Source organism: Staurois parvus, unplaced genomic scaffold (assembly GCF_062004578.1).
Source record: "Staurois parvus isolate SC_StPar_1 unplaced genomic scaffold, SC_StPar_1.0 ptg000074l, whole genome shotgun sequence".
Classification (NCBI taxonomy): domain Eukaryota; kingdom Metazoa; phylum Chordata; class Amphibia; order Anura; family Ranidae; genus Staurois; species Staurois parvus.
Genome location: NW_028317870.1, coordinates 1,400,534 through 1,426,847, shown reverse-complemented (window position 1 = coordinate 1,426,847; position 26,314 = coordinate 1,400,534). Strand labels below are relative to the sequence as shown.

General features: G+C 41.8%; 1 protein-coding gene across 19 annotated transcripts in view; it reads left to right on the top strand.

The window, feature by feature from the left end:
* PLEKHA6 (pleckstrin homology domain containing A6) overlaps nucleotides 1-26,314 on the top strand; it is a 605,411-nt gene that overhangs the window by 358,630 nt on the left and 220,467 nt on the right. For 16 of the 19 annotated variants that reach the window (XR_016311607.1, XR_016311598.1, XR_016311596.1 and 13 more), the window contains one exon: nucleotides 6,735-6,788. The exons of the other annotated variants lie outside the window; for them this stretch is intronic. Coding sequence is in view for 3 of the 16 variants with exons in the window: in XM_089669394.1 (XP_089525520.1) it covers nucleotides 6,735-6,788 (54 nt within the window). In the remaining 13 variants the exon portion in view is untranslated. The remainder of the gene's footprint in view (nucleotides 1-6,734; nucleotides 6,789-26,314) is intronic. 19 annotated transcript variants of the gene reach the window in all.

The window sequence follows — 26,314 nt, the reverse complement described above, 5'->3', positions numbered from 1 at the left end:
AGGGATGTCTCTTTGCTGGATTGGGATGTCTCTTTGCTGGATTGGGCTGTCTATTTGCTATATGGAAATGTCTCTTTGCTGGTTTGGGTCATCTCTTTGCTATGTGGGGATGTCTCTTTGCTGGATTTGGCTGTCTCTTTGTTATGTGGGGGATGTGTCTTTGCTGGATTGGGATGTCTCTTTGCTGGATTGGGCTATTTGCTATATGGAAATGTCTCTTTGCTGGATTGGGTTATCTGTTTGCTATATGTGGATGTCTCTTTGCTATATAAGAATGCATTTGCTTTATTGGGCTGTCTCCTTACTGGATTGGGCTGTCTCTTTGCTATATGGAAATGTTTTTTTGCTGGACTGGGTTGTCTCTTTGTTGTATAGGGAAATATCTTTGCAATATCGGGATGTCTCTGCTGAATATATGGGGATGTCTCTTTGCTGGATTGAGCTGTCTCTTTGTTGAATATATCGGGGGAGATTACATTTAAGGGCTCTTTGTTTTTTTGTTTTAGAGGCTTTTTTTTTGTTTTCTTAAATATGTCTGCCGTGCCTTACATGCTCTAAATCAATCACCCACAAACACATTCTGCTACTTCTCCCAAGTATAGGGATACCACATGTGTGAGACTGATTTATGTACTGGACATTGTAGATATCACAAAAATCAACATTGTACCAACAACAGTGTACTGTAAAGCTTGCCTCTGTATGAGTGGTCAGCAAATAAAGCTTAGTGTAGCTTCACCTATAGCAGTCCCCATTCCTATAAACCAAGAAAGCCTAGCCTACTGGTATGTGGCTGCCTCCAGGAATGTCATACAGTATATACTGGCCAGGAGGTACAAGAGGCTGAACAAAGGGTGAACAAACAATTTCTTGTGGTTACAGGAGTGCAGTTGCCCATAGAGGATGGCTAAGACGGGTATCATGTGGGAACTTAGCCAGAGGGACATGCAGAAGTAGCAGGAGGGAGGCCCCCATGGAAGAAATCACACACAACTGGAGGGTAATGGAGGAGGTGGCTCAGGGTACGTCTTCATGTAGCAGCATTCGCTGTCTCCTCTCATCTCCTCTCTGCTCCATTCAGCCACCACCGAGCCCCATGAGCCAAGATGGCGGCTCCAAAGGATTGTTTTTGTTTTCTCTTGTCCTCCTCTGCGACTACAGCCAGGGAGGAGCCAGGCGGTATGGCAAGGAAGGCTGACAGGCGGTGGCATGGACCAATCAGAAATGGGAAGAGGAGGGGTGTGGGGGCATGGGCCAGTGAGCAAGAGGGGAGTGGACGGAGGGTTTCTGGTAAAGGCGGGGTGGTGACAGGAGCCGCGACATTGAGGTTGAGGACGGGGCAGTGACAGGAGGGGAGGGAGTGTCATGAGAGAAGTGATAACTGAGCAGAGATGTATAAAGAGAAGAGTGTGTATTGTGTACATCAGGGAGAGAGAGAGAAATGTGTACAGGAGAGAAAGAGAGAGGAGTATGTATAGTGTACAGCAGGGAGAAAGAGGAGAGTGTATAGTGTACAAGAGGGAGAGAGAGAGAGGAATGTGTACAGAAGGGAGAGAGAGAGCAGTGTGTTTAGTGTACACGAGGGAGAGAGAGAGACCTGCTGACCCCATCCTCTGCCCTATTGATTACATGCTGTGCCCCGCTGACTCCATACCCTGGCCCACTGACCCCATGCTTTGCACTACTGACCCCTGTTATATACCCTGCTGACCCCCATCCTCTGCCCATTGACCACATATGCGGCACTTGGACAAATCATGTCTCAGGGTCCAATGAGGAAGCTGCAACTGTTCACTGTGAACAGCTGCAGTTTCATCATCAGACCCTGAGACAAGGACGGTATACTGCAGCTGAGTTGGAACAAATTTAGATGGGGGGACGCCTGATTTTAGTTTTACCAGATGGATGGGCCTATAGCAGGATCAGTAACGGGCACAGAGCTCCACTTTGACTCAGACGCCAGCAAGGTGGAGGTGGGGTACTGAAATGGGCTTGTATTATTAAAGATGAGTAAATTGGGCCTTGAAGATGGACTCAAAATCAACTCCCAAATATACTGCCAGTTTTTTTAGAAGACGCTTTCTTCAAGCAGTGGAACAGGAAAAAGTCTGCATCTTTCAAGAAGACCATGGTATTTATGCAGGGCAATGCTTCATTGCATGCATCAAAAAGTACTCCACTGCTTGGCTGGCTGGTAAAGGCCGTAAAGATGAAACAATAATGACATGGCCCCCTTCCTCACCTCACCTAAATCCTATTGAGAACTTGTGGGCCCTTCTTAAATGGGAGATTTACAGTGAAGGAAACAGTACACCTCTCTGAACAGTGTCTGGAAGGCTGTGGTTGCTGCTGCACAAAAAGTTGATCATCAACAGATCAAGAAACTGACAGACTCCATGAATGGAAGGCTTATGACTGCTATTGGAAAGAAGGTTGGCTATATTGGTCAAAGGTTGGCTATATTGGTCGCTGATATTTTTTAACTGCTTTCCTGCTGTCCTATAGAAGTAATACTGCTACAGGGCGGCAGGGCTGTGCAAAATCACGTGTATATATACGTGATTTGCATTTCCAAGTAAAGGGCGCACGCCACCCAATCCGCGCCGCCATTGGCGGCTAGGGATGTCTGGGTTCTGGCTGGCGATTGTTGGGGAAAGCTGACAGGGGAGAGACCTGTGTGTAAACAACACAGGTCTCTCTCCTGTCAGCATGAGCATGGACATGCTGTGTTGTATCTCTCTGCACAGCTGACATTTTAGGTTACCACCTGTGCAAGAGGTCCATCCGTAAACTTTCCTTGCTACTAATATTCCACAGCCAACTGTTAGTGGTATTATAACAAAGTGTAAGCAACTGGGAACAACAGCAACAACAACAGGCCATGTAAAATGATAGAGTGGCGTCAGCGCACAGTGCGCAGAAGTTGCCAACTGTCTACAGAGTCAATAGCTAAAGACCTCTAAGCTTCGTATGACCTTCTGAATAGCACAACAGTGTGTAGAGTGCTTCATGAAATGGGTTTCCATGGCCGAGCAGGTGCATCCAAGCCTTACATCACCAAGTTAAATGCAAAGCGTCAGATGCAGTGGTGTAAAGCACGCCGCCACTGGACTCTAAACCAGTGGAGACGTGTTCTCTGGAGTGACAATTTACCCTTCTCTGTCTTGCAATCTGTTGGACCTGTCTGGGTTTGGCGGTTGCCAGCAGAACGGTACTTGCCTGACTGCATTGTGCCAAGTGTAAAGTTTGGTGGAGGGGGAATTATGGTGTGGGGTTGTTTTTAAGTGGTTGGGCTTGGCCCCTTTGTTCTACTAAAGGGAACTCTTAAGGTGTCAGTGTACCAAGACATTTTTGACAATTTCATGCTCCCAACCTTGTGGAAATACTTTGGGGATGGCCCCTTCCTGTTCCGACAGGACTGCGCACCAGTGTAGAAAGCAAGGTCCAGAAAGACATGGATGAGTGAGTTTGGGGGTATAGGAATTTGACTGGCTTGCACAGAGTCCTGACCTCAACCTGAAAGAACATCTTTGGGATGAATTAGAGTGGAGACTACGAGCCAGGCCTTCTTGTCCAACATCAGTGCCTGACCTCACAAATGCGCTTCTGGAAGAATGGTCAAACATTCCATAGACACACTCCTAAACTTTGTGGACAGCCTTCCCAAGAGAGTTGAAACTGCTATTGCTGCAAAGGGTGGACCAACTCAGTTTGGAACCCTACAAATTAAGACTGGGATGCCTTTAAAGTTCATGTCTTTGTAAAGGCAGGCATCCCAATACTTTTGGCAATATGTGACACAGCACTTAAAAGTCAAAACAAAAAATACAATCCAAAAGGACAACAGTCTAGCAACCAAATCTGAACTGATCACATTTATTAATAACTAACTATACATCATCTTGAACTGTTTCCCCCTTGCAAAGTATTTATTCCTGTCAAAGAATACATTTACAGCATTAACAGTAAGATGGGTTACAATAGTCCAATAGATACAGCCAAAAGAAAGTCCATATAGGGAAAGCATTGAGAAACTCATACTTCGGGCATGTCAAATGTTGACCAAAGGAATTTGTATAGTGTAGCTAAAGGACTAATCATTTTATTGTTTAGCATACAAGCTTGTATTTGCTTCATTGTCTGGTGACAGTAGGATGGATAAAGAGAAGGGGGGGGATTTACCTAGATAGCATTCTCAAGGACAAAAGGGTATGGGAAAAGAAAATTGAGAGGAGAAAAAGGAGAAAGGGGGCAGAAAATGAAGCAGTAAGAGGAAAAAAAACCCAAATGAAACACAAAAGAAATTATCTTTCCCCAGCTAGAGAAGATATGGGATGTGGAAGAGAAAAGGGTTCAGATTGCTAGAAGATTATGTCTTTGTCTGTCATTCTCATGTTATTGACCTTTGGATTCCAAACTTGTGGAATATTTGTGGTTTTTTTTATTAGGTATTGCTGTGAGCTTTAAATTAATCATGGTCCAATTTATTATATGCCTAACTTTGTCGAAGCTCAGAGTGAGAGTCTTCCATGATTTAGCACTTGTGACTGAGATTATCTGGGTGATTAGGCTTTCGCTCTTGCAGAATAGCATTGTGATTGATTTTCTAAGTAGCACTGGGTTTTTGCATAGGTTTACAGGAGAGGATCAAATTAATCAGCTTGTTGAGTCTGTTCCAAAGTCTTTGGACCTTGGGGCAAGACTACCATATGTGTGTCATGGTGCCAGGCTGGGAGCATCCCCTAAAATAATTTAGGGCTTACATTAGTAGACCTTTTGCCATGTGGCTGATATACCAGTGGAAAAAGATTTTGAATAGGTTGCGTGAACTTCTCTTGGTTCCAATTCCCAGATCATTCAGTAGGGGATGGGCTTCTTGGTGATTGATGGGTGCACAAATGCATGATATATGCCCTGGCGAGTGTGGTTCCAATCCACAACTGTAATTGTGAGCAGTTATGAAGAAGATTAATTCTTCACCAGGAACGTTCCGTGTCTTATATGTAAAAAAAAAAAATCGCTTGTGGGGCTTGATGTGTGGGGCTGAGAAATTTTCATTTCCAGGAAGAAAAGCAGTTGTTTAAGTTAAGGAGTTAAGAGTGGGGCTCTGGGGCCAAGATCAATATTAAATCAGAATCTAAGATTGGATGGTAATCCACCATGTCCTTCGTTACCCAATAAAGGAAGTTCAGTGGAGGCATGCAGCAAAGTTAAGGGAGTTGTCTTGGTTGCCTTATAGTAGTTAATAAGCTGGGGGACCCAGAAACTTCCTGCTTGTCTGAGATTAATTCAAATATGTTACCTGAGGTTTTGGGGAACCCAAATTTGGTGAAGTTTAAGATCTTCCATTGGAGAAACCAATCTGTAGGATTTGGTTTGGAACCTTAATGGGTAAAGTATTTTAGGCACATATCTCATTTGCATGGATCCTGCCTATTAGGGATGAGCAAAAACATACCTGGGTTTTAGTTGGGTTTGGTAACTTTACTGAAGTTCAGGTGCCGAATCTGAACCCTATTGAAGTTAATAATAGCTGCATTAAGGTAAAAAATGTCTCATTGGTTATATCGCCCCTTCACTTGCCTAAACACTTACCTGAGTCCTTTCTCAAGCCAGCACAGTGCCTGAGTGCAGTAGCGCTGCTCTCTCTTAATCTCCTCACAGGACATATTGAGAGCAGCGAGAGCAATTGGCTCCTGCTGTTGTCAATCAAATCCTGTGAGAAGGGAGCGGGGGTGGGGCTGAGTGTATCTAAAGACACAGCTTGGTTCAGGAGCGAGCCTGCAGGTGCGCCCGCTTAGGAAACGGCTTCCTATGGTGCTGCACCGAGAAGCGGAGGAGCCTAGAGCAGCAGCAGGGACCTGAAAAGAGTAGGATTGGGGCTGCTGTGTGCAATACCATTGCACAGAGCAGGTAAATATAACATGTTTATTATTTTATGAAAAACATGTAAACTTTTAAAATCACTTTCACAACCTTTGACAGGAAACTGTCATATATCGTAACAGTAGAAATACTGCTACTATACAGTGTGAACAAACAAAACCCAACCAAAACTTGTATTCAGACTGAACCTTATGCGCATCCATATTTTGTATGTAAGAAATGTAGATGCCTTTACAGTTTTTGTTTGTTTTTCTTTATGCATTAATTTCTTTATAATTTTGGTAACAGACCTCTTAGAACAGTGATTTTTTTGTGTGGCTGAAAGTGGCTAGGAGTAGTTCACTGTTGTGAATAGTCTGTTAGCATAGACCTCTAATTTTACATCTTTCTCCCCCAAATATACAGAGAAATATTGCTAATTGGGTCTAGCCTTCACCACAGGGTTAGCCTAACAAATTTCTACTTGGTCATGCTATCTAATAACTCTAACATTAGCGATGATGATGTTGATAATGATGGTAATAAGACTGTTAATTCCATGCTCTCCACATCACGACATCATCATCCTTTGTGTTGTTTGAATTCTGTTATATTCTGCATGGGTGTCATGGTGTGACATTTGTGAAAACTGTAGTGTGATTGTTAAGTATCAGTTCTCTGCATTGCATGACACCTTTCCTTCCGTGCTTTAGCACAAATATTTTCAACTTGCTGGGTCCTCTAACTCTTGTACATGACTAGCATATTTGCCACTAATGTTATGCATAGAAGCTCATTGCTTGTCTTGCTTTTTGCTTTCCCTTTTTAATACCTGTTTGTTTCCTGCTGCTGCTTCCCCTTACCCACAGGATGAAATGTTAGATCTCCAGTTACAGAGGCACCTTGATTTTTTGGATCAGCAGGTAGGATGTCAAAGCAGTACTCCATCCTTTTTTGTGTATGTGACTATATATTTGTCACACAATGATAATTTATCCTTTTGATAACATAATGTATGATAGGATAAATCACTTGTAAAATTTTTCTGAAACTGTTCTTTAAGCTCAACTCCAGGGTATAGAAAGATTAGAACCTCTGATTTTTTTTTTTGTTTGTTTCTGCTGTCTGTGCCATCATGCCATGGTAACTTCTTATCCGCTAATTTCTTTTTCTGGTGCAACAGGCAAAACGTTAGAGCGAATTTCTATAGTGAAGTCAGACATTTAAAAAAAATGTTAATAGCTCTAGTTTTTTCCCCACTTTATAAAACTGTGTTGGCTGGAGTTATCCATTTGAGCTCCAGGCCTTAATTCTGACATTCCTCTCCTACATGTAAACATCAGCAATTTCTTGCTAGAAATTTACTTAGAACCCCAAAAATGTATGTGTTTTTATATATATCAGAGACCCTAGAGAATAAAATGGTGGGTGTTGCAATTTTTTATGTCACTCTGTATTTTCACAGTGGTTTTTCAAACACAATTTTTTGGGAAAAAATACTCTTTAATGTATTTTAGCATATACACACAATATAGTACCCCAATTTTTAGTACAATATAAAAGACGATGTTACACAGAGTAAATAGATACCAAACATGTCACAGTTTAAAATTGTGCACGCTTGTAGTAGAGCGACAAAGTATGGTAAATTAAATTATCCATAAACAACGCTTTAAAAGACTTTACAGGTTACCACTATAGATTTACACAGGAGATCTCCCTTCTGCCACCTTTTAAAAGTAATCCAGTTGCTTTTTAACTGCTAGGATTACTTTTGCATTCAAAGGATTCAGCCCATATCTGTCATCAACCTTCCAATCCAGCGACATACTGGTACGTCGCTGGTTGCCAAGTGGTCACAAGAGAAGTTCAGGAATAGAAAAAAAGAAACCACTATACTCACCTATATTGCTGCAGCACTGATCCCAGCTGCAGCACTGATCCCAGCTGCAGCATCCATCACTGGCTCTACAATGAGAACTGAGCTACCAAAGACCACTGATCTCTCAGTATTCAGTTTGCAGAGATCTGGTGACTGTCCCTCTCCGACTTTCTGCCCTGTTTCTCAAGTGCTCAATGGTGTAATACACTGTTGAGAGGGCGGGAACAGCTGACTCATGCTTTCAGCAGCTTTCTGAGAGACTGAGCGACCTGCCAGTCCAGACATCTGGGTGGATCCTGACTTTAAATTCAGGATCTTTCCAGAGCCTGGACTGGCTGAGTGCAAAACGAAGTGTGATCTATAGGTTAAGTAGGACCAAAATAGCATTGGCCATACTTCTTCTTTAATACCAAGTAAACATGATGTTTTAGCTTTGATTGAATCATTATTTTGTCCATTGAGGACTCTGATCTGAGATTTCTGTATTTGAGATTCAAGCTCTACCCATTGATTGCAGCCATTAAAAGCACACTCTGGGTTTATCTCTGAGCATTTATTTTTCCTTTATTGAGATGTAAGGAACCCTTAAATGCAGCATTTAAGTTAAGTGGACTTCTCACATTACCTGCCAGGTATTTTGGAATAGACACTGAGCAGAAAGGTCCACCTAAAACAGTATTTGCTGTGCTTTAGTTTTCTGAGACACAGTTCTAGAAGCATTTTCCATTTCAACCCTATGCCCATTTTGGATTGTGTTAGTAGTTTGACTTCTGTGAAGCTTAATGTGCAATAAGTCTGCCTGAATGCAACCTGGACTGTCTACTGCTTGCTTATGGACTTCTGCTTGCTGACTTGGTACCTTATTTTAGTTTTCTGCTTGCATGCCAGCTGTCATCATTGCGGCAAACCTGTTATCTGAGAGCATCATATGCAGAAACCGATATTTGCTTGTGAATATTTCAGGTGAAGGCTAGATGCCTAGGCTCTGAGCCTCAGGGAAGTCCACGGTTTGTGCCTGTACCACAAAAGATCTAATTTATTCCATAGTGGTTAGCGTATTCCATAGATTGTGCTGATATATCTCTGCCTGAGTTTACGGGGCCTATTTGTCTTTAACAGTTTAAATTTCTTTGGCCATACTTGCCCAGCTTTAGATTTCTCCAAACTACTTTACTAACAAATGTAGTGGCTGTGTGCACAGTATAAACTGTATGTAGTCTCAGCTAAAGTACATACAATATACAGCGCTCCTGGGACATAATCGAGTCAGCCTGAGCGCTGCTGCAAGCTTTGTCTACTATGAATATATTCTATGATTATGATGTCATCTGCCCACATCTCCACCTCAGGCAATCAGAGAAAGCCTTGTATTCATTAATAGAAAATCAAGCTTGCTGTGAATGGCTGAGCAGCATTTATCCCCACTTGATTTTATTTTGGGAGTGGGATGGAAAGTTATTGTCCCACTGTCCAAACACAGCGCTGTATGCTGCTGAGGCTACATACAGTTCATACAGCACTGACAGCTGCTGCATTTGTTAGTGACGGAAATAGTTTGTTTGTCCTAGCTTGGTCTAAACAAACTTTTGAAACTTCACTACAGACTGCTGTTAAACTTTGGTTAAATGCTTGTTTGGCTGGGACTGAAGGCATAATAATAATATTTAGCCCCTTCCTGCCGACCGTACACATATATGCAGCCTCACAGAACTGGGCTTTTTTTCGTGGGGCTGCATATATATGCTCCCAGCACAAAGACTGGGCTGTTGCCAGGAGGCCCAGGTCCCATACTAACAATCAGGCCTGGGACTCCCAGGTCCGGGTCACTTGATTGCTATGATAGCCTCTGATTGGCTATCACAGTGATCAGTCACTGTGCAGCCTGCCCCTCTGTTTTTTTTCCCTCTCTGAATGGAGGAAAGATACATTTTATCACTCTTGTTGCAGAGAGAAAGTAAACAAATGTGTGTGTAAAAAAACAAAAAATAATAAAAAAAAACAAAACAGAAATAAAATAAAGAAAAAATAGCTAGATTAAGGTTAGATCTAGGTCAGTGACAGGGTTAGTGTTAAGGTCTAGTAAGGGTCAAAGGTTATAGTCAGCAAATTTTGGACAGAATTTTTTTTTAAAAAGCTTTTTTAAAATTATCAGTTTTAGTGTGTCTTAGGTGGGATTAAAAACAGCAAAATGCGCACTATTGTTTCTCGGCCCTACTACAGGTACAATCAACAAGTAACATATACGTATATGGTATCGCTGCAATCGTCAGGAAGATAATTTATTTTGGGTTGTTCTGTGGTGGTAGGATGTTGTAGTAGCAAGAATTATAAAGCCAAAATAAAGAAAAAAATACTTTTTTTTACTATTTTGGGCCAGTTTTCTTTTGAAAAAAAAATCAGCAGATATCTGTTACCATTTACCACCAAAATAAAGCCTAATTTGTCCAGAAAAAATTATATAAAGGTATAATCCACCTGGATGAACAAAGTATTTGCGATGATATGTATAATTTTACTAACACGTCAAAGTTGCAAAATTGTGTTCAAGCAGTAAGATTTGTTTTACCTTCAGTCTCTAAGGGGTTGAAGTCACTCTAAACTCTGGCTTAAAAAATATCAAACTGTGTATTCCTGACTCAAAAAAACTAGCTTCTATTGCTCTTAGCTTACTCCAAATCTACAAATTCTTTTTTTTTTTCTTTTCTGATCCAATTTCTTTGTAGAGGATAGCCACGTTCATTCTTCATGGTCCCACTGTATGTACGAAAGTAACCATCCCCTCTTGCTCGCTCCACAGGTGAATTGAGAACTATGGACTTTTGGATATGTAGCGTGCATAGAGCAGTGAACATGTCTGCAACTAAAATCTGCTGCTTGTTCCAAACAAACAGAAGTGAGTAGGGAAAAGTAGAGGCTTAGGAGCTCATGGAGGAAATTACAAGGAGGTGAAAAAAACCCCAGTAAACCAATTTAATAAAAAAAAAGATTATATGACAATTATATGGCTATTATGTATAGGGTGTGTATTATTAATATTGGAAAATAAGGATATTGTTTAGTGTCATTTTTACCTATTCCTCACTTCCCTATTTCTCCAATGTCCAGCAGTCCATAATGTGACTGGTCCTTTGTTATCCTCCTGTATCTTGCAGAACTGCTGGTCCTGCATTGTGCGTGATGATGTCAGAGAGTATGCTTAAAGTAAGTGAAGTAAAGCAGCTTTGGGGTTTGCACAGAGAAGAGGAAGCCAGTGTTAGCGAGGAATAAGTATTGTAATTAATCTTTATTTCCCTGAACCAAACAAGCATTTAACCCATGTAGTGTGTGGGGAGGGGACCCCATAGCATGAGTAAGTTTAACAGCAGCCCGGAGCTGGGTTTTAAAGCGCATTTAAGACAAAAACTAAATATATTTAACTTTTATTTGGTTGTATCTTATGTAGTGACTGATTTATTTTTATTTTTCAGCCTTTTTTCCCTTATAAGGTTTGCTTCAGGCACTGGACCTTGCTTTAAGTGAAGACATTGTTTCCCTGTATGTTAGCACCTCTTCCTAGCTTTTAATGGCAGGGAGCTGTCCAGCATCTCAGGTGGCTCAACCTCTGCTGTTACTGGAAGTATCTCTTCTTGCTAAGCCACCTGAGATGCTGGACAGCTCCCTGCCTGATTCCTCAGACAGCCTTACCTTGTGTCTTATTTCTCTTGAACCTTGAACCCTTTGCTCCTCCCATTAACTTATTATTTAAACCATGCCTTTGCACTTCCTGTTTACCAGATTATCGTGCTGTCTCTAGCCAATATATCGCTCTTGTCACTTCTGCTTCCAGACGTATCTTCACTATCACACGTTACCAACCTTGACCTTGACTTGTCGATTACACTTCTATTTGATCCCAATCTGCAACTTCTTGTTACTGATCTTTGGCTTGTTCCTCGACTAAGCTACCATTTGATCCCCATTTACAAACACATTTTACTTACCTTTGCTTCTTCTTGATCCCTATCCTGCTATATCTGATACTGGACCCTGGCTTGCTTACCTCTTGGTGAGGTGATCCTGAGGATTGGGACCTGGTATGAACACGTAGCAAAACCCATCTCCTCAATCAGGAGCTCTGGTGAATACCGGTTAGTGCTTAGACCCCGCACCTCAGGTGAGCCCGCATTATCTTCCAGGGTAACATGCTTGTATACCTATCCAGCTGGTCATTGGGAGCCTAGTCACTGGTCTCTAAGCCTGACCCCTGACCGTGACAGAATAATCTGGCCCAAGCATGAAAGCGCTATAGCAAATGCTGTGGCTCCTTTCATCAGTGAATTGCGCATGCACGGGAGTGACATGATCGTGGTCCCGGCCATTCAAATGACTGGGGCCCACAAATCCAGAACAAAGAGCTGGTGAAGATAGAGGCACTCAATTACCCAGTCTATTTCCCCATTGATTCGTGAAGAAAATAAAGTTAATTCTATACTATCTCAACATTGTCATCAATATCAAACTGATCACTGAGGGCCATGAAATTCCTTGCTCTGCGGTGCAGGACTCCAGGGCTGAGGGGAATTTTATGGACATAGAATTTGTCCATAGCTATAATATTTAAACAAGAAGTAAATCTGCCCCTATTGATATGGAGATGGTTGATGGTTTACCTTTATCGTCAGGACCTGTTACCCATGAAACAGTTTCTCTGGTACTCTAATTTGAGGCTGACCATCGTGAGACAATCACCTTTTAGCTGATTGCTTTACCGAAATTTCCTTACATCCTGGGCATTCCTTGGCAGGAGTGTGGAAATTTTTGAAAACACTACTTGTCCAAGGGACTAAATCAGTGCCCCAATCTACTTGTCCCTCATGACAATCTACTTGTCCAGATGAAAAATTTTTTTTTTAACCAGAACCGTATTTAAATCAGAGGTGATATTAGGAATGTTTTAAAAACAAAAAGGGTTTTATGGTGACTTAAACGTTTAATATTTTTTAGCGCTGTTTATCCCCTCCTCCCCTCCCTGCCTGTCTCCAGCACTGCACTCAGGGACCTTGCAGTGTAATAAGCAGTGATTGGGTGCTTTTCAGGAAAGGGTGGGTCAGGGCTTATCCTTTATCACTTTCGTTGCCAGAACCGTTTTTGCGTTTTTTGCACAAGATTAAAAAAAATAATTTTAGGCCTGAAAATTACACAAAACCGCCAAACATGATATGTTTTCTGAAATCAGAGACCCTAGAGAATAAAATAGTGTCAGTTCCAATTTTTTATGTTGCATGTTATTACTGCAAAATTTCAGTAAAAAATACAAGTGAGTTCATTTTAGGGCACAAAAAAAAGCAATAAATTACCCTATTCTTTTGTAAAATATAAAAGATGACAATGCAGCTAGTAAATAGATATCCAACTTGTCAAACAGTAAATTTGCGTGCACCCATGAAATGGCGATGAACTTCAGTACCCTATATATTTTATAGGTGACGCTTTTAAAGCCCCTTATAGGTCATCATTTTAGTGTTATAGAGGAGGTCTGGTGCTAGAATTATTGCTCTCATTCTGGAGTGGGCGGTGATATGTAACGTGTATCGCAATCGACTTTTCATGCGTAGGCACCCCAGCGTGTGCTTTGGTGTTTCTACATGCGTACATGTGGGGGGCGGGCTCTATTTTTTTGGGGGCGGGGATGTTATGTGCTTGGGTGTAGCTTTCATTTTTTACAATTTAAAAAAAAACAACTTTTTTTTTTTTACTTCATTTTTTTTTTAGCATCTCATAGGGGACAATGTCCCCTATGTGATGATTTTTTGGTGACAGGTTCTCCTTATTGAGACATCCAAGGTCTAAAAGACCCTGGATGCTCCCCTGAATGTAATGCAGTGCACATCGCATTACATTCTTTTCCGGCCTCAATTTCCGGAAATCTGTGAATGGGCACCTGGAAGTGACGTCAAATGTCACGTCCGGGTCAGGACAAGAAGGGGAGGGGAGTGGAGGTGTCCTCTCTCCTCCCTCCCCTTTATCCGCCAGTGGTGAGCCGGTCCTGGGAAGCAGAGCCTGGGAGACAATGGGCAGGGGGAGCTTCACATGGGGGGTTGCAGAGGCTAGCACTGTGTGGAAGCATTCGGGCAGCAGCGCTGCTGCCCGAATGCTTCCACCTGATAGGTGAGCCCTGCTGTTTGCCCACAGCAGGGCTAAAGGTAGAAAAAAACTACCTACCAGCCCGGGCATTGGGTGATAGGAATTGCACATCCCTGCTTGGTTTTCCACCCATAATCCTTGCATCATCTGGGAAGCGCAGACTATAACTTTCACATCCCCCTATTGCAAGGAAGATTGTAGAGAACCTTGTTGAACAAGTTCTCCACTGATCAAGGAATCACAAGTTGATGTGGTAGCTACACAATGATATGACAACCTGCCTCCTTAATACCATGAGTTTCGGGATGTCTGTGATAAAAAGCATGCTGATCAATTACCTCCTCTGATCAATTACCTCCTAATCACCCATATGATTATCCCATTGCATTGCTCCCAGGGGCAGAAATATCATTGAACCACCTTTTCAATCTGTCAGAACCTGAATTGAAGGTGCTTAGGGAGTGGCTTGATGAGAATTTAGTTAGAGACTTTTCTGCAGGGGCAGCTGTGTTCTTTGCTGTAAAAAAGACTCCACCTTGCATCTTTACTTCGAGTACAGAGATTTGAAAGTTGGAAAGACTCCATTCTGCTAAAATTAGACTTGCATATAACCTTGTACGCATTCGTGAAGGGGGGGAGGGGAAAGAAGACCATCTTTAGAACCAGATATGGGCATTTTGTGTCCTTGGTTATGCCTTTTGGCCTTTGCAACATTCCTGCAACTTTTCAATACTTCATCAATGATGTTTTTGGGTTCTGTTGGACCAGTTTATGATTATTTATCTGATTGATAGTCTTATCTTTTCTTATAACCTGGAGGAGCATCACAAGCATGTTTGCACAGTCTTTGAAAGATTAAGGAAGAATCAACTTTACATGGAGATATGAGAGTTTGAATGAACCCAGATTCAGCTCAATCTGTCAGAACCTGAATTGAAGGTGCATAGGGAGTGGCTTGATGAGAATTTAGTTAGAGACTCTTCTGCAGGGGCAGCTGTGTTCTTTGCTGTAAAAAAGACTCCACCTTGTATCTTTACTTCGAGTACAGAGATTTGAAAGTTGGAAAGACTCCATTCTGCCAAAATTAGACTTGCATATAACCTTGTACACATTCGTGAAGAGGGGGAAGGGAAAGAAGACCATCTTTAGAACCAGATGTGGGCATTTTGTGTCCTTGGTTATGCCTTTTGGCCTTTGCAACATTCCTGCAACTTTTCAATACTTCATCAATGATGTTTTCGGGTTCTGTTGGACCAGTTTATGATTTTTTATCTGATTGATAGTCTTATCTTTTCTTTAACCTGGAGGAGCATCACAAGCATGTTTGCACAGTCTTTGAAAGATTAAGGAAGAATCAACTGTACATGGAGATATGAGAGTTTGAATGAACCCTGATTCAGCTCTTTGGGTATATTATTTCTCCAGAAAGAGTTTACTTGGATCCCGAGAAGATCAAAGTGGGGGTGGATTTGTCTGCCCCTAGAAATGTTAAGGAAATACGATTTGTTGGATTTACCAACTTCTACATAAAATTCATAAAAAACTTCTCTAAGGTGATAGCGCCAATTACTCAGCTGACAAAGACAGGGATGTCCTTTGCGTGGTCACCTGAGGCATATACTGCCTTTAGTAAGCTAAGGACTCTCTTCACTTCCTCACCAATACTGGTACTTTCCGATCCTGAATTTCCTTTTATTGTGGAATTGGATACTTCAGACTCTGCTGTGATAGCTATCTTTTCTCAGACAAAAGACGCAGCTTTATCTTTGTGCTGATATCTCTTGTTTACTGTCTTCAATCAAAAAGAATTATGATATTGGGAATAAAGAGTTGCTGGCAATTAAGGAATCCTTTTCCAAATCTAAGCATCTGCTGGAAAGGGGCTAATCATCCTGTATCTGATCGTTAAAATTTTTAATTCATTCATTCTGCCAATAGATTGTCTTCTAGACTAGCACTTTGGTCTCTGTTCTTTTCCAGGTTTAATTGTATCATCTCGTATTGACCTGGGTCAAGGAATGGTAAAGCTGATGCCTTTTTGAGGATGTTGTCTGAGCCTCTCCAGGACGACAACTCTGAATGTACAATCCTGTTTCAGAAGAATGTTTTAGGGGTCACAAGTTCTAAGACATTCTTGAGTTGCCTCAATGAAGGGTATGAGAATAACCCACTTCTCAATTACCCTCCTAAGGACAACGACCTCAGTACAGTGAGGGATTTTGGACTCTAGCACATTATCTCTATGTACCTGAATCGGTTCAGATAGAAGCCCTCAGGTTAGTGCATGACTCTAAACTTGCTGGTCATTTTGAGGTTTCTAAGATGGAAGAACATTTTCACATTCCTTTTGGTGGCCTGGTTACAAGAAAGATGTCAAGGGATATGTGAACTCGTGTCTGACCTGTGCACGTAGTAAGACACTCTGATCTTTTCTTTTGGGTCAATTACTATGGGCTTTGTGGTCAGCCTTGAAAGACCTTGGTAGTCATCAACTGTCTCACCAAGATGGCTCAATAACTCAAAAGGAAGTACCCTCTGCTGAGCAAATTCTAGAGTTGATGGTTCGAGAAGTCTTTAAACTACATGGAATTTCTGATAAAAAAGTACGGTTTACTTTGAAATTTTGGCAACGCTTTTGCTCAGCTTCAGGTGTAAGATTTAATTTGTTTTTTGCTTTTCATTCTCAGTCTAATGGTCAGATAGAGAACCAATCTAATTTTATAGCAGTACTTTTGATGTTTTGTTAGTTATCTTCAGGATGACTGGGTGGACTATCTTCCTATATCAGAGTTTGTTTATAACAATTCTAAACATAGCTCCATTTCCCAAAGGCCTTTTTTCCTAAATACCAGCTTTCATCCAGTTTTTATACCTGCTCTCCCTATCTCAGCTCCAATTCCTGCTGTTACCAACAGATTACCTATATTACAGGAGATTTAGGAGACATTTTGTTTATGTTAGTCATGATGCTATCAAGTGGACTGACTTTGAGCTGTACCAAAGAGATGGTCTACATCCCTCGGCCAAGGGCACTGAGCTTCTTACCATGGAATTTAGGAGTGAGACATGCATTTAAAGTGAGAAATGGATTTGTGTTGCTAAGGACTGGGCTGATGGGGTAGTCATATCTGTTAAAGTTTCTGGAAAATGTGGACAGAAAATGAAAATGTATTTTTTTACATACAGTGAGGAACAGAAGTATTTGAACACCCTGCGATTTTGCAATAAATCATGGAGGGGTCTGAAATTTACATTGTAAGTGCATTCCCACTCTGATAGAATTAAAAAAAAAAAAAATCAGGAAATCACATTGTATGAATATTAAAGAATTTATTTGTCTTGCACTGCTGAAACATAAGTATTTGAACACCTAAGAAACTGCAAGAATTCTGGCACTCAAAGACCTGTTACTGTGCCTTTAAAAAGTCCACCTCTACTCCACTCATTAATCTAACTTAGTAGCATCTGTCTTTAAAGACACCTGTCCACCCCACAGTCAGTCAGACGCCAACTACTACCATGGGCAAGACCAAAGAGCTGTCAAAAGACACCAGAGACAAAATTGTGGACCTCCACAAGGCTGGAAAGGGCTACGGGGCAATTGCCAAGCAGCTTGGTGAAAATAGATCAACTGTTGGAGCAATTGTTAGAAAATGGAAGAGGCTAAAGACGACTGTCAGTCTCCCTCGGACTGGGGCTCCATGCAAGATCTCACCTCGTGGGGTATCACTGATGATAAGAAAGGTGAGGAATCATCCCAGAACTACAAGGGAGGAGCTGGTCAATGACATGAAGAGAGCCGGGACCACAGTTTCAAAGGTCACTGTCGGTAGAACACTACGCCGTCATGGTTTCAAATCATGCATTGCACGGAAGGTTCCCCTGCTCAAGTCATCACATGTCCAGGCCCGTCTAAAGTTTGCCAATGACCATCTGGATGATCCAGAGGAGGCATGGGAGAAAGTCATGTGGTCAAATGAGACCAAAGTAGAACTTTTTGGTCTAAACTTCACTCGTCGTGTTTGGAGGAAAAAGAAGGATGAGTTGCATCCCAAGAACACCATCCCTACTGTGAAGCATGGGGGTGGTAACATCATGCTTTGAGGGTGCTTTTCTGCAAAGGGGACAGGACGACTGCACTGTATTAAGGAGAGGATGAATGGGGCCATTTATTGTGAGATTTTGAGCAAAAACCTCCTTCCCTCAGTCAGAGCATTGAAAATGGGTCATGGCTGGGTCTTCTAACATGACAACGACCCGAAGCACACAGCCAGGATAACCAAGGAGTGGCTCTGTAAGAAGCATATCAAGGTTCTGGAGTGGCCTAGCCAGTCTCCAGACCTAAATCCAATAGAACATCTTTGGAGGGAGCTGAAACTCTGTGTTGCTCAGCGACAGCCCCAAAACCTGACAGATCTAGAGGAGATCCCTGTTGCAGTGTGTGCAAACCTGGTCAAGAACTACAGGAAATGTTTGATCTCTGTAATTGCAAACAAATGCTTCTGTACCAAATATTAACACTGATTTTCTCAGCTATTCATATACTTATGTTCAGCAGTGCAAGGCAAATAAAGTTTTTAACCAATTCAATACCGTGCAATTTTACACCTTCCTGCCCAGGCCATTTTTCAGGTTTCAGCGCTCTCACACTTTGAATGACAATTGTGCAGTCATACAACATTGTACCCAAACTAAAATTTCATCCTTTTCTTCACACAACTAGAGCTTTCTTTTGGTGGTATTTAATCATCACTGGGGTTTTTATTTTTTGCTAAATTAACAAAAGCCCGAAAATTTTGAAAACTAAATACGTTTTTCTTTGTTTCTGTTATAAAAGTTTGCAAATAAAAAATTGTTCTTCATAAATTTAGGCCGAGATTTATTCTACTACATGTCTTTGGTGAAAATAACCCAAATTAGGATGTATTTTTTAGTTTGTAGGAAAGTTATAGAGTTCACAAACTATGGTATAGATCTGAATATTGATCAATCCTGAAGTACTGACAGCCAATCTAATTTCTTGAGGTCCAAGAATGTCAGAATAGTACAGATATCCCCCAAATGACCACTTCTTGCAAAGTAGACAGTCTGAAGTACTTCATAAGAGGCTAGGCAAATTTTTTGAAGTTGTATTTTTTTTGTCATAATTTTTCGTAAAATGAAAAAATAAAAAAAATTATTTTTTTTTTACATACTGTCACCAGTGAAGTACAGCGTCATCATATAACTGGCATGGCGGTGATCAGGGACACTGACTGGTGACAGTGTGGAAAAAAAAATATATTTTTTTTTTATTTTATTTTAAACTTTTTATTAAATTTTTTTTCTTTTTTTTAAGATTTTTTTTTCATATTTCACTATGTCCAAAGTAGTACAATGTTAACATAGTAACATTGTACTGCTTTGGGGGAAGTGATCAGTTGTTTTTTTTTTTACACAATTTGCTTATAGCAAAGAATTACTTTGCTATAAGCAAGCATTTACCTGAATGACATCGATTCATTCAGGGTTTTTTTTTTGTGCTTAGCTGTGATTTGGCCACAGCTAATCACATGACATGTGCATGTGATTATCTGTGACCATTCACAGCTAGACACTAGTATACAATGGATGGCATGAATGAAGCCATCCATTGTATACAACTGTCATGTGACCTGCTGTGATTGGTCACATGGTACCGGCAACGGGGGCAGTACTCAGATCTGTTATCGGCCGTGTCCGAGGTACACGGCTGGTGACAGATCGCGCCGCTGCGCGGCTCTGCAAGCGCGCGAAACTGCGCGTGTGCGGGAGGACGCCATATGGCTGCCTCCCAAAAAGGTAATACATTTTTGCGGACGCCATTTGGCCATAGGCCGGGCGTCAAATGGTTAAAAATCATACAATGTGATTTCCTTTTTTTTTAAATTCTGTCTCTCAGAGTGGACCTACAATGTGAATTTCAGACCCCTCCATGATTTCTAAGTGGGAGAACTTGCAAAATCGCAGGGTGTTCAAATACTTCTGTTCATCACTGTAGTTGTTACATAGTAAGGATTACTGTTATTTAGTATGTAATGTAGGTATTTTTAAAATCTATTATTAAGAATTACACCCCAAAACACTTTCTGCTACTCCACTCGAGTATGGCGATACCATATGCGTGAAACTTTTTTCACAGGCTAGCTACAGTACATAAAGGGCCCAAAATCCAAGAAGTATCATAGGGCGTTCTTGGATGCTAAATTACACATCTAATTTCCTGACTACCTATCACATTTTTGGAGGCCCTAGAGCACCAAAACAGTGGAAACTCTCACATAGGAATGGTGAGTCTTTTGAAGACTTCATTTTTTTGCTACAAGTTTTTGGAAACTGCAGAAAGGAAATACATTTTCTTTTTTTTTTACACAATGTCGTCAATTTAATAAGATATGTCTCACACACAGCATTGAAATACTTAGGAGTAGTTGAAGAATGTAATTTGGGGTGTAATTCTGAGTATGACGATACCACATGTGTAAGACTTTTTCACTGTTATGTACCGAACATTATATCTTGTGTGTCACCCAAATCAACCAGTTGTGTCAAAATCAATATACTATAATGGTCGCCTCTGTATGAGTGGTCAGAGAATATACAGTGGTGAGAATTATTTGATCTCCTACAGATTTTGTAAGTTTGCCCACTTACAAAAAAATGAAGGGTCTATAAATTTTATTACAAGTGTATTTTGAATGATAGAGACAGACTGTGAGGGACCGCCGAGCGGCACCACTAGCACTCCACTGGTCAGGCGTGCCCAGAGCGCGGAGTCTAAGCCCCAGGGTACTTGTTCACCAGGGCCCCTGATGGTGGGGATGGACTTGTAGTACCCCGGGACCAGGTCGCCACTACTGAGCACACCTGTCAGTGGTAGGGGTGTTCGCCAGGGGCTCCAACCAGGGAGAGCCAGATGTGAGGAGGTCGGGTGACCCCGATGGGATGGATGGATGGCTGAGCAAGTGCGAAGTCAGACAGGCCGAGTTGGTAACGTAGAGGACGGTAAGGTACAAGGGAGCAGGCAGAGAATCGTTGGGTCACACGCCAGGTCAGCAACAGTAGGTCAGATCTAATGAGGGGCATCCAGGGAGAGAGGTCAGGCAAAGCAAGGGTCTGGGCAGGAGAAATCAGCAGGTCAAGAACAATCCGGGTCAAATAACTTACAAGGCACAGGTTCAGAATCACAGGAAACAGGTAAGACCAGAAGGCAACGAAATGACAGCTCAGGGACATTTAAATATCCCGCCCTGCGCTGCCATTGGTGCCCAGCGGGCGGCCGCGGCTTCTACTGCGCATGCGCGAACTCGAACGCCGCGGCCTGCCTGGACCTAGTGCCCGTGTCCCTGCACAGGGCGGAGCAGTGCGCCTGCGCCGGGACCATCGCGGCAGGGATCGAGGGGATCCCTGACACAGACTATCAACCAAAAATGTTATAAATAGAGTTGCAGCTCAGTGAGTAAAATAAGTATTTGATCCCCTACCCCAACCAACAATAATTCTGGCTCCCACAGATTGGCTATGTGCTCATGAGATACACCGATTAGTCCTGTCAATTTAACAACTCGTTATGTGTATAAAAGACACCGGTCCATAGAATTTGTCTACCATTCAAACCTCACCATCATCGGCAAGACCAAAGAGCTGTCAAAGGACGGCAGGGACAAGATGTAGACCTGCACAAGGCTGGAATGGGCTACAAGCAGGGGCGGACTAACAACTCATGTAGTCCCCGGGCAATAGGGGATCATGGGGCCCCTGTGTCCTTGCCCAAACTCTAAAAAGCCTATGAAAAAGGTCCCAGGGGCATCTCATGGGGCCCCCTACTGGCCCCAGGCCCTCGGGCAGTGCCCGAGTTTCCAAATGGTCAGTCCGCCCCTGGCTAAAAGTAAATGAGCGATTATTCACAAATGGAAGAAATACAAAATAACCATCAAATGTCCTCGGTCTGGAGCTCCATGCAAGATTTTGCCTCATGGGGTAAGGATGATCATGAGAAAAGTGAGGGATCAGCCCAGAACTACATGGAAGAAGCTTGTGAATGATCTCAAGGCAATTGGGACCACAGTCACCAAACAAACCACTGGTAACACAACACGCCGGCATGGATTGAAATCCTGCAGCGCCTGCAAAGTGCCCCTCCTCAAGAAGGAAAATGTACAGGTTTGCCTGAGGTTTGCCAATTAACATCTAAATGATTCAGAGAATCCGATGAGACCAAAATTGAGCTCTTTGACATTAACTCGCCATGTTTGAAGGAAGAAAAATGCTGACTATGACCCTAAGAACAGCATCCTTACCGTCAAGCACAGAGATGGAAATATTATGCTTTGAGGCTGTTTGGGCTGTTAAAGGTACAGGCTGACTTTGCCGCATTGAGGGGCCAATGGACGGGGCCATGCATTGTAAAATCTTGGATGAGAGTCTTCTTCCCTCAGCTAGAACACTGGGTCATGGATGGGTCGTGGATGGGTCATCCAGCATGACAATAACCCAAAACATACCGCCAAGGCAACAAAGGAGTGGCTCAAGAAGAAGCACATTAAGGTCATGGAGTGGCCTAGCCAGTCTCCAGATCTTAATCCTATAGAACATTTATGGAGGGAGCTAAAACTTCGAGTTGCTAAGCGATTGCCAGGGAATCTTAACGATTTAGAGAAGATCTGTAAATAAGAGTGGACCAATATCCCTCCTGAGATGTGTGCAAACCTGGTAACCAATTACAACAGGGGTACTTATCAAAGTGTCTCTTCACCTCTCTGTCCTCAGCACCCCCCCACCCTTACCCCCCCTGCTTCCTTAACACTTTCCTGCCTGGCCTATAGCAGGTTGACAGCCGGGCGAGAAACTCCTCATTGTGAATGGGCGTCATGTGACGTCCTGTCAAAACGAACCACTCACAGGGCCGCGGGACCGCGCAGCGGCGTGATCTGTCACCGGCTATGCAGCCGATGACATATCACTACATCGTCCCATTGCCAGTGTCATGACCTCTGTGACCAATCACAGCAGATCACATGTCAATTGTATACAATGGGTAGCTTCCTGTCATGCCATCCATTGTATACAATTATGTTGTTAGCTGTGACTGGTCAAAGCAGTCACATAATTTAGACAAACACAGCCCATCTGTATCATGTGATGTGATAAACTTTGCCCAATCACAGCTAATCATAACAAAAGACTGAATGAATCAGTTTCATTCAGTAACAATGATTGCAAATATCAATGAAATATACTGGTATTAGCAATCATAAAAAAAAAATCCTGATCACTTGCCCAGAATAGTTCAATGTTACTATGGTAACATTTTATTGCTTTGGTCACAGTGTGTTGAAAAAAAATAGTAAAAAAAAATCAAAAATAATGTAATAAAAAAATAAACATTTAAAAAAAATACAAATTAAATTATTTTATTTTTTTTTTACATACTGTCACCAGCCAGTGTCTCTGATCACCACCACACCAGTTATATAATAATGATGTACTGGACTGGTGACAGTATGTAAAAAAAAAAAAAAAATTTGATTTTTTTTATTCATTTCTACATTTTCTAAAAAATTGTAACAAAAAATTACAACCTCCAAAAAACTCACCATGCCTCTTACTAAATACATTGAACTGTCTATTTTTCCAAAATGGGTGATTTGGGGGGTATTTGTACTATCCTGGCATTTTCAGGCCTCAGGAAATTAGATTAGCCGTCAGTACATCAGGATTGATCAATTGTCAGGTATGTATACCTTGGTTTGCGAACTCTACAACTTTCCTGCAGACTAAATAATACACACTAATTTGGAGTATTTTCACAAACGAAATGTAGCATAATATATTTTGACCTACATTTTTGAAGAAATGTTATTTATTTGCAATATTTTATAACAGGAATGAAGAAAAATGTTTTTGTTCAAAAGTGTAATTATCAAAAAATAAAAGCCCAGTGGTGATTAAATACCACCAAAAGAAATCTCTATTTGTGTGAAAAAAATGATAAAAATGTCATATGGGTACAGTGTTGCATGACCGCGCAATTGTCATTCAAAGCGTGACAGCGCTGAAGGCTGAAAATTGGCCTGGGCAGGAAGGGGGTAAAAGAGCCCGGTATTGAAGTGGTTAATTGTTCTCACCCTCCCATAATTGTCTTCTGCCCCCCTTTACTGTCCTCCGCTCCCCCTATTATTGTCCTCAGTCCCACTATAATTGTTGTGAGCCTCCCCCATTACTGTGCTAAGTCCACCCATAATTGTCCTCAGCTCCCCCATAATTGTCCTCAGCCCCCTCTCACATTACTGTCCTCAGCCTCCCCTCTCACATTACTGTCCTCAGCCCCACCACTCACATTACTGTCCTAAGCTCCCACTAATGTCCTCAGTCCCCCCTCACATTACTGTCCTCAGCCCCCCCTCCCATTACTGTCTGTAGCCCCCCTCCCATTACTGTCCTCAGCCCCCCATTAATGTCCTCAGCCCCCCCCCACACACATTACCTTCATCAGCCCCCCCTCTTACATTACAATCCTCAGCCTCCCCATAATCCCATAATTGTCCCCAGCTCTCCCATAATTGTCAGCCCCATTACGGTTCTTATCCCCCCTATAATTGTCCTTAGCCCCCCATTACTGTGCTCAGCCCACCTTATAATTGTCCCTAGCTGCCCCATAATTGTCCTCAGCCCCCCCCATTACTGTTCTATCCCCCCACTAATGTATTAATCAGCCTTACTTCACATTCCCACCTTCCCCCTCCCTCCTGTCCTACCTTACACAGTAGAGCGAGAGGCAAAGGAAGTCTGGACAGGGGTTGGGAGCTGCAAGCTGGTGATTGGTTGCTAGGACTGACCTAGCAACCAATCAGCTGCCTGATAACTCAGGAAGCAAACCCTCTATGCTGCGCTGTCTCTCCTCCCGCTGTGGGCTATGAGGCTGACAGCAGTGACACCTGCAGGGCGCTACAGGTTTCTAAATGGTGGGACTGCAGTGGTCCGGGCAGGACAGCGAGGTGATCCACATGTGGCCTGCAGTCCGCCATTTAGTGATGCCGGAACTACAAGAAATGTCTTACCTCAGTACTTGGTGGAGAATCCCTTGTTGACAAGTACAAAGTCATGTTTTGCTTGGGGATCAAATACTTATTTTACTCACTGAACTGCACCTCAATTTATGACATTTGTATCGTATTTTTTCTGGATTTTGGTTGATATTCTGTCTCTATCATTTAGAATACACTTATGAAAAAAATTACAGACCCTTCATTTTTTTGTAAGTGGGCAAACTTACAAAATCTGTAGGAGATCAAATAATTCTCACCACTGTATATTCTCTGACCACTCATACAGAGGCGACCATTATAGTATATTGATTTTGACACAACTGGTTGATTTGGGTGACACACAAGATATAATGTTCGGTACATAATCAGTACAAACAGTAAAAAAGTCTCACACATGTGGTATCGTCATACTCAGAATTACACCCCAAATTACATTCTTCACCTACTCCTAAGTATTTCAATGCTGTGTGTGAGACATATCTTATTAAATTGACGACATTGTGTAAAAAAAAAATTAAAAAAATGTATTTCCTTTCCGCAGTTTCCAAAAACTTGTAGCAAAAAAATGAAGTCTTCAAAAGACTCACCATTCCTATGTGGGTGTTTCCACTGTCTTGGTGCTCCAGGACCTCCAAAAATGTGATAGGTAGTCAGGAAATTAGATGTGTAATTTAAGACCCTAGAATGCCCTAAGGTACTCTTTGGATTTTGGGCCCCTTTATGTACTGTACCTAGCCTGTGAAAAAAGTCTCACGCATATGGTATCGCCATACTCGGGAGGAGTAGCAGAAAGTGTTTTAGGGTGTAATTCTTAATAGTAGATTTATAAATATATACATTACATACTAAATAACAGTAATACTTATCATGCCTAATATGTATCTTAGAAATAACTTAATAGTTGACAACTATGTAAAAAAAATAAATTTTTATTTTCTGTCCACATTTTCCAGAAACTTTAACAGATATGACTACCCCACCAGTCCAGTCCTTAGCAACACAAATCCATTTCTCACTTTAAATGCATGTCTCACTCCTAAATTCCATGGTAAGAAGCTCAGTGCCCTTGTGTGAAGGATGTAGACCATCTCTTTGGTACAGCTCAAAGTCAGTCCACTTGATAGCATCATGACTAACATAAACAAAATGTCTCCTGAATCTCCTGTAATATAGGTAATCTGTTGGTAACAGCAGGAACTGGAGCTGAGATAGGGAGAGCAGGAATAAAAACTGGATGAAAGCTGGTATTTAGGAAAAAAGGCTTTTGGGAAATGGAACTATGTTTAGAATTGTTATAAACAAACACTGATATAGGAAGATACATTATAGACCCTTCATTTCTCTGTAAGTGGACAATCTTACAAAATCTACAGGGGAT